At 45.6% G+C, this 19,350-nt stretch overlaps 1 protein-coding gene across 2 annotated transcripts in view; it reads right to left on the reverse strand.

Annotated features, from left to right (window-relative positions):
• Window positions 1-18,969, reverse strand: part of Srgap2 (SLIT-ROBO Rho GTPase activating protein 2) — a 242,591-nt gene extending 223,622 nt beyond the window's left edge. The window contains exons 1-2 of one of the 2 annotated variants that reach the window (XM_090341319.1): window positions 18,853-18,969; window positions 16,587-17,218 (exon numbers count right to left, since the gene is read on the reverse strand). In XM_090341319.1, the coding sequence (XP_090197445.1) occupies window positions 16,587-16,653 (67 nt within the window). In that variant the 5' untranslated portion in view covers window positions 16,654-17,218; window positions 18,853-18,969. The remainder of the gene's footprint in view (window positions 1-16,586; window positions 17,219-18,852) is intronic. The other variant, XM_090341318.1, reaches the window with a different exon arrangement.
• Between the last annotated feature and the right edge of the window lie 381 nt (window positions 18,970-19,350).

The raw sequence follows: 19,350 nt of genomic DNA on the forward strand, positions 1-19,350 counted from the left end.
AAAATTCTTGTTCATACAAAAATCTATATATGAATATTCATGGCAGCTTTATTCCCAAGAGCCAAAAACTGGAAATAGCCTAGGTATTGTCCTTCATTAGATAGAAGGTTAAATTGCCATGCATTCCACAATATTACAGAATAATAATCAATATTTTAGAAGGAATGTACCCCTTTTTTCTTTTTCTTTTATTTTGGTGATGGCATCTGGGATTTAAGCTTAGCCTTATACTTGCTAATCAGGAATTCTACCATTTGAGCCACACCTCTATTGTTAGAAATATACTTTTTCTTTTCTTAATCTGTTTTCATTTGTTTGTTTTTTTGGTGCTGGTCCTGAGATTTGAACACTAGGTACTGTCCCTGACATCTTTTGCTCAAGGCTATCACTCCACTTATGCCACAGCTCCACCTCTGAAGCACTTGGAAGTTTATGGAGCTAATTCTCACAGATGGTCATGACTGGGCTGGCTTTGAGCCACAATCCTTAGATCTCAGCCTCCTGAGTAGCTAGGATTACAGGCCTGAGCCACCAACACTTGGCAGAATGTATTCCTGATACACATAAAAACCTGCATGGATCTCTAGAGAACAATAAGGAAGCAAAAGTCAGTTCTAAAAGGTGACATACTTATAATTTCATTTTTTTTTTTTGCCAGTCCTGGGCTTGAGCTCAGGGTCTGAGCACTGCCCTTGGACTTTCTCAAGGCTAGAGCTCTACGACTTGAGCCTCAGCATCACTTCCAGCTTTTTTCTATGTATGTGGTACCAAGGAATCGAACCCCGGTCTTCCTGCATGCTAGGCAAGCACTCAACCACTAGGCCAAACTCCCGGCCCCTATAATTCCATTTTTAGAACATTTTTGAAATGGCAATTAATAGACATGGGGAGCATGCCAGACCCGGGGTTCAAGCCCAGGCAGCCTTGTAGTGATGCAATGCTGGACGTGTTCAGTAATAAGGATCAAGGTCAACACCCTCTTTGCAATATTATATTAGTGTTTTGCAAGCTATTAACCACTGGGGGAAACGACAGAAAGACTGTGTGCAATCTCGCTATTATCTGTTAGAACTGCATGCAAATGTATAATTATCTCAAAATAAAACATTTTTAAAAAGACAAATGATCAAAATAGGCTTGAAACCATACTGTCTTGTTGTAGCACCACTCTGGGATCAAATGGAATCAAGTAGGGAAGGGTACATGGCACTGACTCTCCTGCTATCCTAGTCCTGTCCCTTCACAATCTGGCCACCCCCTAGATGGTTTTGAAACTCTTTCTATTCCTCTGCCTATGCCCACAACCTAGTCTAGCACCAAGCACATAGTATATAGATGCTAGGCAGGTTGAAGTTAGTTCTTAATTCTCTTATTGAATACGAAGTGCCCCAACATTAGAGGAAGTAAGGAAGGGAGGAGACTGGAAAGAACAACACCAGCAGCCAAGAGCTAACGCCTCACAGGTTTCATCAATGACCGCCTCCTTACCAAGTTGCTGAGGAACCCAAATGAAGCACAAGTCTCACAGAGGGTGTGGCAGAAGCAACAAATCCATGAATTCAATTCATGAGGCCTCTTTTTTTCTTTTCTTTCTTTCTTTCTTTTTTTGTGGGTTGTGGGGCTTGAACTCTGGGCCTGGACGCCATCCCTGAGGTCTTCAGCTCAAGGTTACCACCCTCAGTCTCACTTCACTTCCCCACTTTCTAGTGGTTAACTGGAGATAAAGGGTCTCACAGGTCTTTAGTGCACTTTAGTGCCTGGGCTGGCTTTGAACCATGATCCTCAAATCTCAGCCTCCTGAGTAGCTACGATTAAAGGCGTGAGCCACTGTGCCTGGTTTTTTTTTCTTTTTTTTTTTTTCTTTTTGCCAGTCCTGGGAGCTCAGGGCCTGAGCACTGTCCTTGGACTTTCTCAAGGCTAGAGCTCTACCACTTGAGCCTCAACACCACTTCTGGCTCTTTTCTATGTATGTGGTACCAAGGAATCGAACCTGGGTCTTCGTGCATGCTAGGCAAGCACTCTACCACTAGGCCAAACTCCTGCCTTCCCCCCCCCCCTCCGCTTTTTCTTAATTCTTTTCCATCTCTGCAAATAATTGACCATTTAAAGTGTGTATTACCAGAATAAGATGGAGGAAGACTGCATTGTACTCTTATGGAAGATTTCAAAGGTTACCTGACAGTCTTTTCCTGAAAGAATTATAGACTGAAGAATTAATTGCCCCAGAGGCAGAAGAATGCACTAAATATTCTGTGGCGACCTCTCAGAGATCTCTGAGATCTCATACTCTGGGCCTGGGCAAACATATTTGGCTGGTAGGGTGGGGATGGGGTTCCCACGCCCTGGAAACAATGCTAGCTCCCCACTCCTACTCCAAATAGTTTTCAAGCATAAAAAAGCACAAGCGGTTGCTTTGCTGCTCCTAATGTTATCGGATAATTTTTCAAATTCTTACTCAATTACATCTCACACTCTTATCTACAATCTCCACAGGCCAAATAGCCCTGCTTTCACATCATGCCCACTAAGCCTGCAGAACACAAGTATCCCTCCCAAGTAATTTCTGCTCTCATAAACATGAGATCATTTTACATTAAGTTGAAAGAGAAAGAGAGCGAGAAGGAGAGACAGAGAGAGACAGACAGAGAGAGAGACAGATAGAGAGAGAACATGCTTTCATACACACATGGCTTTCTTCTAGGAACACTAAGAAGGAGATATAAAGCAAGAAAAGGTTAAAACCTTAAAATCTTTCTGTGAAGATAATGACAAGTCTTTTGCTGCTAAATCCAGAATACCTGGCATTTCTGGATTGTCTGCCCTGCTCCCTTGGCCAAAATAACAGAGAAAAAGTTCACGTACACATAGACTTTTCTCTTTCAAAGAAGTATATGGCACAAAACAAGTAAGCCGGACGCAGGCTTTGGCAGTAAGCATGCTATCATAATCTGCAGAAAAATTAGGTATTCCAAAATTGTGTTGTTACTGGCCTAAACATATCCAGATCAAGATCCTCATTAATCTAAGTAACAGATGCCACCTATCCAAAATGTTCCGATGTTTTCTTTAAAACTGCTGACAATAAAGAGCTGAGATAACTTACATCACCACAAATCCTGAATAAATAAGCAAGATCAAGAGATACAGCACAATTGACTCCAGCGATACATAAAACACAAAGCCTGTTAATGTCACTTAATGATGAAACCTCTACGTAGGAGCTCTGAATAAGAAAAGTCTGAGAATATCTATTCTGGGATTTCTGGCCTTCGCTAGGACAATTATCAACATCAAGACCTCATGTTACACCATACTTCATCACAATTCTCAATGAAATCCTTGAGTTGACAACGAGACTTGTCCCTAATAATGCAGAGGAATACAAGAGGCAGAAGGTCATCCTAGGAAATGGAGCTGTGGCTCAAGTGGTAGAACGTTAGCAGAAAAGCTCAGGTACATCATGTAGGCCCTGAGTTCAAGCATTAGAACCAGAAAGAAAACTGAAGGCTCATCCTATATTCTAGCAGCATGTCCATCCTTCTCTCCATAGTTCATCCCAGCAGTGCATCTGTCTTGAGCAAAAAGCTCAGGGACAGCGCCCAAGTCCTACGTTCAAGTCCTAGGATTGGCACACGTACGTGCGCGCACACACACACGCACGCGCGTGCGCGTGCGCACACACACACACACACACAAAGTCTACTTCCACGCTAAAACTATGTGCAACTATGCAACTATGCAACTATAGTGTACATTTCCCAATCAGAGTATAACAAAGAACCTAGAACCACCTCAAATGCTCTCCAGGTCAGTTCCACTCTGCCACCACCTGAGGCCCACTACATCTGTGCGTAGCCATGTAGGCATGTCAAGTCCTAGTGCTAGAAGAGTGTTGTTCTGAAAATATAGGTTTCTATAGCTGCAAGTGGATGACCATCATTTTCACTATCTTAAATAAGCAAGTATCATGAGCCATTGAAAGTTGAGAGGATCGTACGAATTAAAAAAAAAAAACATTTAACCCACTAATTTCTGAGATGAGAAAACATGTATAAGCAAGTCAAATAGGTGTGTACTAGGAAGACATTCAGAACATTATGTTAACTTTTTCTATGTTGCAACCAAGGTACTAGGAACAAAGAACCAAACATACACAGCACTTCATGGTTCCCAAGTGTTTCCAAATGCGTTTGTTCATTTGAGCCTCACAACAATATCAAATCAGTCTGAGTTCATGCTCCCATCTCATCACTTCTCATCCGTGTGCTTTCAAAGCAAGTTATTTAACTTCACTTCATCTGTAAAATGGGAATAGCACTAATTGGTTATAGAGTCATGGGAAAATATGAGTTAATATATGCAAAGCACTTAAAAGATTGCTTAGACCTATGAATACTTCAATAAATGCTGGCCATTATCATCATCATTTTTAATGAAGGCCAAAAACAGTTATTTCACAGATGAAGCAACCAGGGATTCTCAGACCTGAGGTGAATTATTCCCGAAATCACCATCAAAGTCAAACTAGAACCACCTTTTCTGCCTTCCTATTTGGCTCTCTTTCTCTTAGAAGAATTCTACCTGTGTACAATCCAATTTGTTATGAAATACTCTCTTAATCAAAAGAAGTATTGCTTCAATATGAATACATTTCAAGTCAAGAGGACTCCCAGAAAGAAGATAGACAGACAGATGATAGAGAAAGACAAAGAAAGATGGAGACAGAGATAGGCTAATGGGAAAGAGGATTTCAATGTTTAGAGAAATTGTTAGTATCTTTTTAGAAACAAGATTTTTTTTTTTTCCAAAAGCCCATGGCATGTCCTGTCTTGGCTAGCTCATACCCTTGGGTTCCTTTGTGTTTTGTGCTTTGTCTTCGTGTGGAGTCCTGGCCACCCAGCCGCCCATGGCTGATGAGGTCAGCTCCTCCAGGGAGAGCATTCAGTCTCTGCCCTCTTCACATGATTCCAAATGTGAAACTACAGAAACTGGTCTCAAATGCCAAAGAGAAGTGCCCAACTTTCACAACATCTTCATCAGGTCAACTGCCCACTGACTGACAATGCATTTTTAGAAGAAAAGATTGAAACAACAACAAACTACCAACAACTTTGCTTTTGCCCTACCCGATGTGTATCCTAAAATATCCACAAAATTGGAAGAAGCAGCCAGGTGTGGTAGCTCACGCCTGTAATCCTAGCTACTCAGGAGGATGAGATCTGAGGATCAAGGTTCAAAGTCAGCCCTGGCACAAAAGGACCTGAGACTCCTATCTCCAATTAACCTCTAGAAAATGGGGAGAGGGGCTTGGCTCATGGGTAGGGCTGTAGCCTGGAGCTGAAGAGCTCAGGGAGAGCACTCAGCCCAAGCCGAGTTCAAGCTCCATGACCCACAAAAGAAGAAGAAGAAGAAGAAGAAGAAGAAGAAGAAGAAGAAGAAGAAGAAGAAGAAGAAGAGGAGGAGGAGGAGGAGGAGGAGGAGGAGGAGGAGGAGGAGGAGGAGGAGGAGGAGGAGGAGGAGGAGGAGGAGGAGGAGGAGGAGGAGGAGGAGGAAGAGGAAGAGGAAGAGGAAGAAGAAGAAGAAGAAGAAGAAGAAGAAGAAGAAGAAGAAGAAGAAGAAGAAGAAGAAGAAGAATGTTTTTACTTCCTCAGGAATATAAATTTAAAAAAAAAAACAACTATATACCAAATGACTTGAAAATCTGAGAGAATTTTCCCATTAGTCTTTTTCCCCTTAGTCTTTTCCTACTTATTCACCACAGATCATACAACTGTTTCTTTTTACCACCCTACCCCTTGAGCCATGGTGCCACTTTCAGTTTTCTGGTGATTAATTGGAGATTAAGAGTCTCACAGACTTTTTAGGGTAGGGGCTGGTGGACTGGGCTGGCTTTGAACCTTAATTCTCATATCTCAGCCATCTGACTAGCTGGGCATTACAGGTGTGAGCCACCGCTACACAGCTATTTCTAACCAAGCACTAGCTCTTACCATTCTATACTTTGAAAAAGTATCCTAAGCTGGTCCTGGTGACTCATGCTTGTGCCTGTAATCCTAGCTACTCAGGAGGCTGAGATCTGAGGATCAGGGTTCAAAGCCAATTCAGGCATTAAAAAGTCTATAAGACTCTTACCTCCAATTAATCACTAGAAAACAGAAGTGGCACTGTGGCTCAGGATAGAGTGGTAACCTTGAGCTGAAGAGCTCAGGGACAATGCACAGGCCCAGAGTTCAATCCCATGATAGGAAGGAAGAAAGAAAAGAAGGAAGGGAGGGAGGGAGGGAGGGAGGGAGGGAGGGAGGGAGAAAAAGAGGGAGAGAAAAGAAGGAGGGAGGGAGGGGAAAAAAAGAAGAGAAGAGAAGAGAAAAAAAATGTATCCTGACAGTTCCTTATTCGAGTCAACCTTTTTTTAATCTTCAGGTCAAGATAGATCTTTCTCAAATTTCTTTCATTCATTTATTAATTCATTTATCCATTTGTTCAGTGAACTCAGGGCCTCATCCTTGCTAGACTAACACTCCATCACTTGAGCCACAGCTCTAGTTTTTTGCTTTTAGTTTGTTTTACAAAAAGGATCTTACACAAGCTAGCCTCATACTATAGATCCTCCTATTTCTACCTTCCTGAGATAACTGGGTCAAATTTACATTTCAAATAGTAAAAATGGCAATACGTGTTTCACTTTAATTACAGAAAGCTTAAATTTTGTTTAAGATTTCTGGCAATTTCAGAGTTAATATTTTTCCTTGGTTTCCAATGTAAAAAATGTGACTGAAAAAATTTGATCAAGTCAAATATAGCTGTAGGGCAGCGATTCTAGAGTAATCTGTGGCAGAGCTGTGTGCTATCTATCTGTACTTATCCTTGTGCAAGTAACAATATTGGCAGTGTTTAATTTATTCTGAATTTCAGTTTACATTAAGAAAGGAGTAGGGTTTTTTTTTAGAGTAGAGAGAGAATTGCAGAAGTGTAGTAGCATGGCACCGTCACACCCACCTGCAATTCAGAAAACAATGCAATTTAATTCATAACGATTTTACAGGATTTGATGTATACCAGAAGGTAAACACAGGGAAATTAATAAAAGATAACTCTAATCTAAATGTGGTCAGCAGATCACAATCAAAAAAGAGTAAACAATGTAATTATAATCTTAAGAGAGTGTAACACAGGTGTGTAGAAGGACACCAAAGACTGGGTGCTGTTGACATACACTGATTGACCTGAGTCAGGGGCATGCCAATGGTAGTCTGCTTGGGTCTTATACAAGGTTACTGTCAGAGAGAGAAAGGCAATGAAGGAAAATGAAGCCAGCTTCCTGGACAAGTTGACAAGCTGACTTCTAAGCTGGACTTCAAGAGATACAGCGCGCGCGCGCGCGTGTGTGTGTGTGTGTGTGTGTGTGTGTGTGTTCAAGCCAGTCCTAAGGCTTGAACTCAGGGCCTCATTGCTGTCCCTGAGCTTTTTTGCTTATGTCTAGCAATCTACCACAACTCTACTTCTGGCTTGGTAGTTAACTGAAGTTAAGAGTCTTGTGACTCTCTTGCCTGGGCTAGCTTTGAACTGCAATCTCCAGATCTCAGTAGCTAGGATTACACGTGTGAACTACTGGTACCCAACTTCAAGTTTTTTATATTCAAGGATGAATACTCAATCCAAAGAGCAGACACAGTATAGATAAAGCACAAAGTATGGCACTACATAAAATAGCAATGGAGCCAGGCACAGTGGCTCACACCTGCAATCCTAGCTACTCAGGAGGTTGAGATCTGAGGATCAGGTTCAAAGCCAGCCTGGGCACTAATGACTCAACTCCAATTAATCACTAGAAAAGGAGAAGTGGGGTTGTGGCTCAAGGGGTAGGGTGGTAGCCTTGAGCTAAAGAGCTCAGGGACAATGTCCAGGCCCAGAGTTCAAGCTCCATAACTCACCTGTCCCCCACCCCCCAAATAGTAACGAAGCTGGAGCAGTGAGCTGTACAAGTGTATAAAATGCAAGCCGAGTAGTGCTGGGAATGTGGCTTAAGTGGCTTGCCTAGCAAGTTTAAGGGTCTGGGAATTAGCTCCAGTACTACCAAAAGGAAAACAGAAAAACCGGCAGCAGAATACATGGGAAATAGTGAATGTCAATAGTCCTTTTAGGCTATGACTTTCACAGAAAAACAAATGTTTATGTGTTTGTTTTTAATTAGTGTGGTGATGCTGTACAAAGATACACTGTCTAGATCAAATTAAGAAACTACTTCTAAAAGAAATAGTCTATTTCTAAGTCATCCATTTATTCACTCATTTATTATAATCAATATATATTTTCTGAGACCCACCATTTAGGCCACAATAATATTCCTGACAAGTTTCCTATATGAAAGACTTAATAATAATAAAAGCTATTGAGTAATTGTCATACATTAAGCAATCCATACGTCTGCAATAAACACCCAGGTACTCATCACCATGTTACAGAAGATGCTTTAAAGAGAAATTGAGTGACTCAAGTAAAGTTGAAGAGCAAAATGACAGACTCCAACCCAAGTCTGGTTCCAACACTTACATTCTTTATAGTGTACTACCCAACCTCAAGGCATTCCTACCAGAAATCCTGATATATAAGAACAAATGAAAGCTGGGTGCTGGTGGCTCACATCTACAATTCTAACTACTCAAGAGGCTGAGATCTGAGGATTGTGGTTCAAAGCCACAAAGTCTGTGAGATTTGTATCTCTAATTAACCAGCACAAAATCAAAAGTGGCACTATGGCTCAAAGTAGATCACTAGTCTTGAGCAAAAGAGCTGAGACAATGACTAGGCACTGAGTTCAAGCCCCAGGACAGAAGAAGTGGAAAAGAAGCAGAAGGAGAAGGGGGAGGAAGAGGAGGAGGAGGAAAGGGGCAGGCAAAGTGGGAGGGGAGGAAGAGAAGAGGAGGAAGAAGAGGAGGGGAGGAGGTGGAGGAAGAAGAGGAATTTGAGCAGGTGAAGATATGAGCTGCATAGGGAAAAAGGGAGAATGCCACCAAGACCATTAATGAGATCTCACTCTAGGGACAATTAAGAGCCTAAGGCCTGTTCTATCATTCTCCCAGCAGTCCTTGGGTATGTTACAGAATATCCAGAATGTCCACATCTCACTTTCTTCCTCGGGTAAATGTGAAAATGGATTCGCCCTCCCCCTCCTTTTTTTTGGTCTATGTGGGGTTTGAACTCTGGGCCTCGGCACTGTCCCTGAGCTCTTCAGCTCAAGGCTAGTGCTCTACCACTTGAGCCACAGCACCACTAATGGTTTTCTGGTGGTTAAGTGAATATAAGAGTCTCACAGACTTTAGTGCCCAGACTGGCTTTGACCTGCAATCCTCAGATCTCAGCCTCCTGAGTAGCTAGGATTACAGGTGTGAGACTGGCACCTGGCTTAAGTGGATCCTCTTATATGGATTATCAAATGATATCTATGAAATATTTAGGATAATGCATACTACATGGTAAGACACAAACAAACAACAAAATCTTAGCTAATAGTTGTACATTTAAAAACGGCAAATAGTCTAGTCAAGTCTCCAGTTGTCTTAAAGTAAAATTAAAAGTGCTGGAAATGACAGGATGCAGTCAGATTGGGGACAAAGATCATGTCTACCTCAGAAAGTTGGTCCCTATTAAGCAGGCAATAGAGCATCAAGTCATTAGCAAAAGAAGCCAAATTTATCATATTCTGAACAAATCCCCTGTGGTAATCCGTATCTCAACCCTTGGAGTCTGGCTCTCGTGTGGCCCCCTGTGAAGAGGTATAATACCTGGTTCAAGCAAAAAAAAAAAATTTGTGTGTGTGTGTGTGTGTGTGTGTGTGTGAGTGGTTAATTGGAGGTAAGAGTCTCTCGTTCTTCAGTGCCAGGGCTGGCTTTGAACTGCAATCCTCAGACTCTCAACCTCCTGAGTAGCTAGGATTACAGGCATGATCCACACGCCCAGCTTGGTTCAAGTAAATTCTATAATTAAACAGATACTGTCACTAGCAAAACTAAGACTTTTTTCCTTTCTCTCTCCTTCTGCTCTTTATCCTCTCCTAAAAATATAGTAATGGCAGCTGGGTACAGTGGAGCACGGTGGCTCACATCTGTAACCCTAGCTACTCAGGAGGCTGAGATCTGAGAATCAGGGTTCAAAGTCAACCCGGGTACAAAAGGACCTGAGACTCTTATCTCCAATTAACCTAGAAAATGGGGTTTAGATTTGACCTACAGACTGATTGCCATATCTTAGCACTCCTGTGTTTATTATGATTAAAGATAATGTATCATTCCCTTATTTTATGGTTTTAAAAATCTATACCAAGCCAGTGAGGTGGCTCACACCTGTAATCCTAGCTACTCAGGAGGCTGAGATCTGAGGATCAAGGTTCAAAGCCAGACCAGGCACAGAAGGACCTGAGACTCTTACCTTCAATTAACCTCTAGAAAAGGGAAATGGGGGTTGGCTCAGGCTTAGGGCCCAGGGGTAGGGCGGTAGCCTTGAGCTGAAGAGCTCAGGGACAGCACCCAGGTCCAGAGTTCAAGCCTCACGACTCACTAAATAAATAAATAAATAAGGTTTGAGCACCAGCTTATTTTAGAAGATTGGACTCTATTGTGCATGTGGCCAGGTTAGACATAGAACTTCACAGGGGACAAAGGATCAGGGGTTGTCTAAGATTCCACCTGTGTGGTAGAAGGTGGATAACACCCTACCCGTCAGTAATTTACCAAAGTAAAATCCCTAGTCCCTCCAAAAGATTGCCTGATATCAGCTAAGAACGGCTCACAGTTTCCAATCAAGGCTGCTCTGCAAAGCACACAGAACACCTAGCTCTAGTATACCATCTTCCTCTGGGGTCTGGAAACTGTAAGATGTAGAGTGCTTCAATTTGTCCAAAAGATTCATTTTCTTCCAAGGCCTTCACCTTACTGCAGTTGCTATGTTCTCTGAACAAGGCAAGAGGAGCCCTCAATTGTCTTACATAGGATGATAACATCTGCTGGGGATTCCAAAGAGATGTTTTACTGCAGCTTTTCACAAACTGATTATATTTAAAGCTCCCTTGGGGAATGGGGGGGTGGGGGGTGGGAGCTGGGAGGAAAGCAGCTTAGGGAGAAGACTTTGCTGGCATGAGTGAAGCACTGCTTAAATCTCTCTAGGGATCAATCCTGTTTAAATACCAGCCATCAGCATTCCCAAGTGTGTGTGAACACACAACATTGACTAGAGTCTGAAATTTCATCTTCAGTTCTCAAAGGGTCTTGAAAGAGTTAAACTGTTCCAGGCAAAGGCCTGCCTGACCTTTTTTTTTTTTCTTTTATCAAAATGCTCCAGATGGAATTTACAAATTCCACTTCGCAGCTCTGAGGTACATGCATACTGTTCTCCTAAGACACAAAGAAGGAAGGGAGAAATAAGATCCCTAATGCTCCCAAGAGAAAATCTGACTGCTCAGCACACTCTGTCTGAGACTATGTATCCTATGGCATTTGCATTAACAATTAATCTTGACTTTCCTGAGAAACTAAAAACTCAAAAATTGGGTAAAAGGAAGGGAGGCCTGAAGCCTACTGCTAGTGGTTTACAACTATAATCCTAGCTACTTAGAAAGTTGAGATCTGAGGATTTCAGTTTGAAGACACCTGGGGCAGGAAAGTCAGTGAGACTCTTATCTCCAATGCATTACTCAGAAAAAGCCAGAAGCAGCGGAAGTGGCGGAAGTGGTGCTGTGACTCAAGTGATAGAGTGCTAGCCTTGAGCACAAAGAGGCTCAGGGAAAGGCCCTGAGTTCAAGCCCCAGGACTGGAAAAAAAAAAAAAAAAAGGAGGGAGCTTGAGTAAGGAAAGACATCAGCTCTGACTATAGGTAGTGAACTCTCCCAACTCCCATTCACACCATCATCTCTGGTATCATGCCCCACACCTTACCACCATCTACTGCTCAAATTCCAGCAGTCACCAGCTAGAGACCAAAGGCACCAGATTCTGATCATGAGTCCTATCAAGGTTGTCAAGTATTTCCAGAAGCATACATTAAAGTGATTTTTAAAGTAGAAAAAACTAAAACTTGTAAAAAGATTCAGAATATTAGTTCTGTCGAGCCCAACACTGAGAGCATGAACACTCAAAGGAATCTAAATACCCACAAAGCATAAACAACGTTGTTTCCAGAAGCAGATACACAGCAGGTTGGCTAAGGAGACACCCTTCATAAAACCACACTAGGATAGGACTAAGGTGGCAATTTTAGAAGGTCTTTGGGATTCATGCAAGACAGTGTTTTAGGAGGATGTAAAAGCCACAGGAGAGAGTTCCACAAAGTCTATTGAGAATTGACTTGTTTCAAACCATTCTGACAGAAAAGCAGATCCAGGACCATGGGCCAAGACACAGCTATATAGTGGCCTACACGTAGACAATTTACCTGTTCATTTTACAGGAAAGGGAAACTGATGTCCAAAGAGTTTAAATATTAGACACAATATACTTTTTGTTGCTACAGGAGAAACTTAAACTAGAATTCCAGTTTCATTCTTAGATTCAAAATTTCCCATCATTTAACATATCAAGAAGGCCAAGTCAGCAAGAAAGGAAGACTCACTGAAGAGGGTAGCCTCCGTACCTTCACTGGGCATTCACAAGAGCCAGGTGCTAGGTGGCTTACACAGGCCCTCACTTCCCTCACTTCTAACTACCTTAGGAAATGCCTATTCTTTTGCCTATTTCCCCACTTAAGAAACCAAGGCTCAGACAAAATGTAACATGTAGCAGTATCAAGATTAAAACCTGGTTCCCTCCCTCTTTTAATATATACAGCCATTAAACCAGGCATGGGTGGCTCAGCCCTGTAATCCTAGCTACTCAGGAAGCTGAGATCTGAGGATCTCCAATTACGCATAAAAAGCCAAAAGTGAAGCTGTGGCTGCACTGGTAAGCACTAACCTTGAGTGCAAAAGCTCAGGGACAACAGCCAGACCCAGAGTTCAAGTCCCTAGGCCAAGCCAAAAGAAAAAAAAGAAAGATAATCTACTCTTTAATCCTCAAATGGAACTGCTTGCTAGATAGCAATTTTATTTTTTTTAATCTTGGCTTCTTAAGAGATGCAGCACCATGCATCCAATGGTTTGCTAATACTCTAGCTAGGTACTCTTACTATGCAAGAATAAAATCCAAGTACTCAGGATGCAGAGGGTTATGAGTTTAAAACCAGCCTGAGCTACATTTCAAGACCCTTGTTTGAAAAGAAAAGAAAATAAAATGCTCTAGTGGGGCACAGAGCCAGCCCTAAACCCAGGTTCCTTTGTGTTCAAGTTCTGTGATCTCCCATAGGGAATTTAGGTTCTGGAATATAAGCTTCACAAAGGTAGGGACTCTGTCTCTTCAACTGCTATATCACCGTAACAAAAACACAAGGCACTCAATGAGTAGCTGATGAATAAAAGAATGAATGAAGTCAAGCTGCCCTGGTTGGGCTATGTGACCTTAGAAGGCTTTATCTACGCCTGTTTCCTGAATAGAAAGTGACTTTAATGCCCACTTCCTGGGTTGACGTAGGAATTAAACCTGACCGTTGACGGAAAGCTCTTGGGGCAGATAGAACATGAGCAACCAAAATGTAAACTATTGTCATATCACCAGTACGTTTCATTGACAGATTTTGGATCCTAGTAAAATTCTTCTCCCTCCCCAGTCACGTGTCACAGTAAAGATACAGAATAGAAAATGAGGAATCAGCCTGGTGTGGTGGCTCTCACCTGTACTCCTAGCTACTATGGAGGCAGAGATGTGAGGATCAAGGTTCAAAGTCAGCCCAGGCACAAAAGGACCAGAGACTCTGATCTCCAATTAACCTCTAAACTCTTATCTCCAATTACCTCTAGAAAACTAGAAAGTAGGGCTTGGCTGAAGGGTAGGGCATTAGCCATGAGCTGAAGAGCTTAGGGACAGCACCTAGGCTGAGTTCAAGCCCCATGACCCACAAAAAAAAAAAAAAAAAAAAAAGAAAAGAAAATAAGAAATCAGAAAACCTGCTAGCTTTAAACCTGATACTACCTAGCTGTGTGACCTTGGAAATCTCAATTCTCTGTATTTTTTTCTTGTGTATGTACTGATGATCTTAAGGCTTAAACTCAGGGTAGGAGCAATAGCCCTGAGGTTTTCTGCTCAAGGCTAGCGCTCTACCACTTGAGCCACAGTCCCACTTACAGCTCTTTGCTGGTTCACTGGAGATAAGAGTCTCACAGACTTTCCTGCCCAGGCGGGCTTTGAACTGTGATCCTCAGATCTTAGCTTCAGAGTAGATAGGATTACAGGCGTAAACCACCAGCAAGTTCTCTGTACTCTTCTCACCTCAAAAATGATGGACTAAAGTGTTCAATTCAGTTTTATAAATGCTCATTGCTGAGGAAGACATGTTTAGCCACCTATAAAATTCTATTGTCCTGGGCTGGGAGTTTGGCCTAGTGGTAGAGTGCTTGCTTAGCATGCACGAAGACCCGGGTTCGATTCCTCGGCACCACATACATAGCAAAACGCCAGAAGTGGTGCTGAGGCTCAAGTGGTAGAGTACTAGCCTTGAGAAAGTCCAAGGACAATGCTCAAGCCCTGAGCCCAAGCCCAGGACTGGCAAAAAAAAAAAAAAAAAAAAAAAAAAAAATTCTATTGTCCTGAACAGGGTCAATGGAAAGATATCCAAGCAAAGCAAAACAATCTCCAGCTTATAGGTTGAGGAGAAATCCCAAATAGCTACTGTATTACATCATCTCTAGACAATATTTATAAATATATACAAGCATTTAATTTTGAGACATTCAGAAATCTTTGCCGCCCCCCAAACCAGCAGATTCTATTAACACCTATCAACCCTGAACTCCCCCCCCCCGCAAAAAAATGTAAATTACTTTGCACCTTATTCAAATGGTATGCTTCTAGAAAGAAATCTGGGAAAGTCAAAGTTATTAACACTTCCTAGGAAAACAGTTACAAATAGGATACATTAAGAAGGGAAAGGAAATAAAAAGAAGGACATGTCTGGCTAAAATTGCAGTGGGGGGGATTTCCAGGGGCAGAATGCTGTGCATCTGGGCAGGACACAAGCCAGTGGCCTATTGTTTACAAAAACAGGCCAGGATTATGACAGTGACAAGAGGCCAAGACCTCAATTATAACTCACAACCACACCTCTCTCAATCCCAGCCCAACTGAAGCTATCAATCAATCAACTACTCCATTTCTGTAATAAAACTACCAATATATGCAGCCAACTGGATAGAAGGTCCCTTAGGGCACCTCCAACACGGACCAAACTGATGACATAAAAAGATCCTTCAGACACAATGGGGACTTCAAACTACCTGTCAACCTTCAAAGGGATAAGGGAATTGCCCTTTTCACTCTACTCTTACCCCAGGCACTCAGAAGAAGGGAAATGTGGTCCTTCCCAAGTCCTTTATAATAGAAAAAGGGTCTCCTTGCATTGGTACAAGGAAAGAAGGAGGGGCCCCTCCCTCTGTACTGTGAAACAAAGGAAAACCCAGAGCTCCAACCATGTGGTGTAGCATTCAAGGCTACCTACCTCTCCCACATCCCAGGAAAGGTCTCAATGGGTTGAAGCCACATGGCTTTTTCCAATGACTGGTCAGAAAGGACAGTGTCTTGCACAAACACAAGCTAGGGCTCTTTCACAGGCAGGAAGTCCTCCTAAGGGAAATGCTGGATAAGGAAAGGCTATTTGGACATGGACTGACTGACCAGCCAAGTCTGGTGGTGGACTAGATGAGGAGACAGGTCCCTTGTATTCATCATACTGTATTTTGCTTTACCTTTCGCATGTTTGCAGAGGGGTAAATGAATCTTTAAAAGCATGTATTCTGCATAGAGCAGAGGGTGATAGCACAGAAGGGTTAAACAATTATGTCTTCCCATTTTCCAGTTATCAGTACTACTCTGAAACCCCAACGTTCCCAACTCAATTTGGGTTTGGTGAGGGCAGAGAACTAGGCGTGGATAGCCTTATTCCTTCTGTTCTGTGATCTGGCTCTGACTGTATGCAGATGACCAGGGACTACACAAGTACAAGGTACCCTCAAGATGGCTAGACTTTCTGTGTCCAGTGCCACAGCAAATAGCATGCTTTAATATAGTGCATCCAAAAAAGAAAGAAAAAAGGAAAAAAAAGCCTTTCCCAGGACTCTCCAAATTGTACACCTTCTCAAGGCCGCCTTTCTGTGTGGACTCTTCAATTTCTGAAATGCATGTCCAAACACCTGTCAGATTTCAGCTGTCCTTCAAGGAGTCCTGACCCAGACACCAGGAGTTAAATTACCGCCCTTTTCCAAGACCCTCTGGTCCTCCCCCCCCCCCCACTGTCCACCCTGGAGGAAGAGGCTACCAGCCCCACAAAGACTCTTAAAGCCCACTCAGACCATTCCTCTCTAGTTGCCCCAGCCTTAGGAGGCTCACACCCACCTATGCAACCACCTCTAGGGTCGGCCTGCCCCCACCTGCTCCACCCAAAGGAATGAACAGCACGCCTCACCAGTCCCCAGAGCATAAGCATTCTGACATTCCCCCCCCCAAAGCCCTTACCTTTGACCTGAGTATCGTACTCTGCTATGATCTCCTTATCCTTTTTAAATTTGGCTGGGGACGTCATGATTTCCTTCTTTCTTCCGAATTCGAATTGCGAATGGATAGATCCAAGGGGGGGGAAAAATCCAACCACTGAAATCAATACCTCCAAGACCGCTTCTCCCAAGGGCAGAAGGGGCCCCCCGCGGTGGTCTCCAGCGCTCCGGGGAGCGCGGGCTGCGGGTAGGGCAGGCGGCTACGGCGGGCACATGCAGACGGTGGGCGCAGGGGCCGAGTGCGGCAGCGGCTGGTGGTGCCTGTGCTAGAGCCGGGGCCGCAGCCTCAGCATTAGCGGGGAGAACTGCAGCGCCCGGAGGCTGGCCTGGGGTCTGACATCAATGACACAGGCGGGGAGTGGAAGTCCTTCCGCACAACATGGTGGGGGGGTGCGGGGGTGTGGACGCGCCCAGCTGTGTCCCCGGCAGGGAGTGGGCTTGTATTGGGGTGCCGGGGATGGGGGAGGGCTGGGCGTGCTTCGCGGGTTTTTTTTTTTCCTGTCGTACAGACTCGGAGATGCTGCAAATCAAATCCCAAACGGGAGCCGCAGCAGCTCGGACTGGATCGGAAGTCGTTCGCTCCGGTTCACTTGCCTGTAAACGCAGGAAAAGGGGGAGGGGGCGATCAGCCGGGGAGCAGATCCTAATCGCCGCGAGGGTGGGGTGGGGGACGCCCCGGCCCATTCATCTCGGCCAGCCCCGTGGCGCAGCGCGGCGAGGCGAGGTGGGGAGGAAGGAAGCTCCCTCCGGATTTTGTTTTAAAGGCTGAAAGAAAACACTTCGGAGCAGCCGCCTTCCCGGGCTCCGGGCGGGGACTGCGGCACCTCCGCCGGCGCTGGGCAGCCGCCAGCCCGAGGGGGCCCTCCCGGCCCCGGACCCCCGACTGGGGCACCTCCCGGGACATCAAAGCGGACCTAAGCCGGGGAGGGACGAGCCACCGGCGCACAACTTTTCTCCCCCCCCTCCTCCCAGTTGTTTTGTTTTTGGTTACTAGCTTCTCTTGGCAGCAAAATGGGGGGGGGGGAATCCGCAGGAAAAAGGCTGCTCGGCACGGGACACGTCCAGGAAAACAATGCGGTCGGCAGAAGCAGGAAACGGGTTAGAGGACAGGGTCGGAACCGGGAAAACCGGGGAATGTGGAGGGCGGAAGACAGCGGCCACCTCCTCCAAACGAGGGACCAAAGGGAATCTAAATGACACCCAGATCTTTTTTATCACTTAAGCCCAGTGATCCCAAACACCACACCCAACCCCAGCTCGGGGGTGGGGAGAGGTCGCGGAGGGTCCCGCTGGGAGGGTCCCGCCCGACCGAGGCCCGCTGGTGGCAGCGGGAGGGAAGCGCCCAGCCCGACCTCGTCCGGCTCCCGGGGGCGCCGCAGCGGCGACCCTCCCTCCACGGCCGCCCCTTTCCTTCTGGGAGCCGGCAGGAGGCGGCGCCCGCTAGAGCTTCCCTCTTCCCGCGGCTGGAGGAAGGGGTGCACCGAGGGAGGAGAGGGAGCAGGGGCGGCGTGGTTCAGGCGGGCAGGAAGCAGGGAGGCCGGGGTGAGGCAGGGGGTCCTGAGGCGTCTAAGCGGGAGCCCTGGGACCGCAGGAGACAGGCAGGCTTGGAATGCGGGGAGAGGGCAAGATGGTTTGGGGGGGAGCGAAGAGCAGCTAGGAAAATCGTAGGGCTGCGATGTTGTGGAAAATACAAGGCTGTGGGCGACTTGGGGAGCCCAGATGAGAGAGTCTGGGAATGGGAGTGGGTGAAGGGGAACCCGGGAAGCGGGGGAGGCAGGGAAAAGAGCCCGAAAGCTGTGCAGAGCACCCATCGTTGAGGGTCCCAGGCTGTGATCCGGATGTCATACAGGACTGGGAGACAGGGACGTTACAGCAGATGCCAACCACCGCAGCCCCTCCGTGGACCCCGGCTGAGGACCTCGGAGGGGCTGGGTGTGGGTGCAGTGTGCGAACGGGACGGAGTCCCAGGCGGCGGGAGGCGGGTGGCGAGACCCGCAATCCTGAGGAGTAGCTCAGGATACACGCGGAGGTGCGGAGAGGGGCGAGGGCGGGGGGTTGGGAAGGGCTGTCTGAGGGATTCCGGGCGGGCGGCACCGCCAAGGCGAAGCGACCGAGCCGTGACCAAGGCGCATCCGCGCGCTCTCCTTCCCGCCCCAGCCCCGGGTTTGTTCAGTCAGGGCTCCAGCCTGACGGTTAAGGAGAAAGGAAGAGAGGGAAGGAGCCTTTACCTGGGCTCTGACGCGGTGGGTCTCAGGCCCCGGGCTCCGCTTCCCACTAAGAGCTCTCCTCCCCTCTCCTCCCCGCCACCCGCTTCTACGCAGAACAGCCCCCAGTCCCTAGAGGAGCCTCCGCCAACTCCGCAGGACCCCGCCGGGAAGAAGTGCCCGCCCTCCTGCCAATCACCACCCGCTTTCTATGGACCGATGGGCTCTCTGGCCAATAGGAATTGCTCATCTCGGGATAAGGGGAGGAGCCGACGAAACTTGGAGGTGTGACTAGAACTCACTTGCTGAGGCGTGGTCCTAGAGTAAGGTCCTCCCCGATCTGTCGATCCCTCTAAAGTAGAACTGGTGGGCGGGACAAGATGGAACCGACAGCCAAACACAAACTCTTAAGACAAGGCACGACCAATGGGACTGGGGTAGGGAGGAGGGGCTTTGCGGGGAATTTTAACCAATAGAGAGTAGAAGCCAGCGGAGACTGTGGAACATCCTCCAATAAGAAGT

The sequence above is a fragment of the Megascapheus bottae genome, chromosome 10 (genome assembly GCF_031878675.1).
Source record: "Megascapheus bottae isolate mThoBot1 chromosome 10, mThoBot2.hap1, whole genome shotgun sequence".
Taxonomy (NCBI): Eukaryota; Metazoa; Chordata; class Mammalia; order Rodentia; family Geomyidae; genus Megascapheus; species Megascapheus bottae.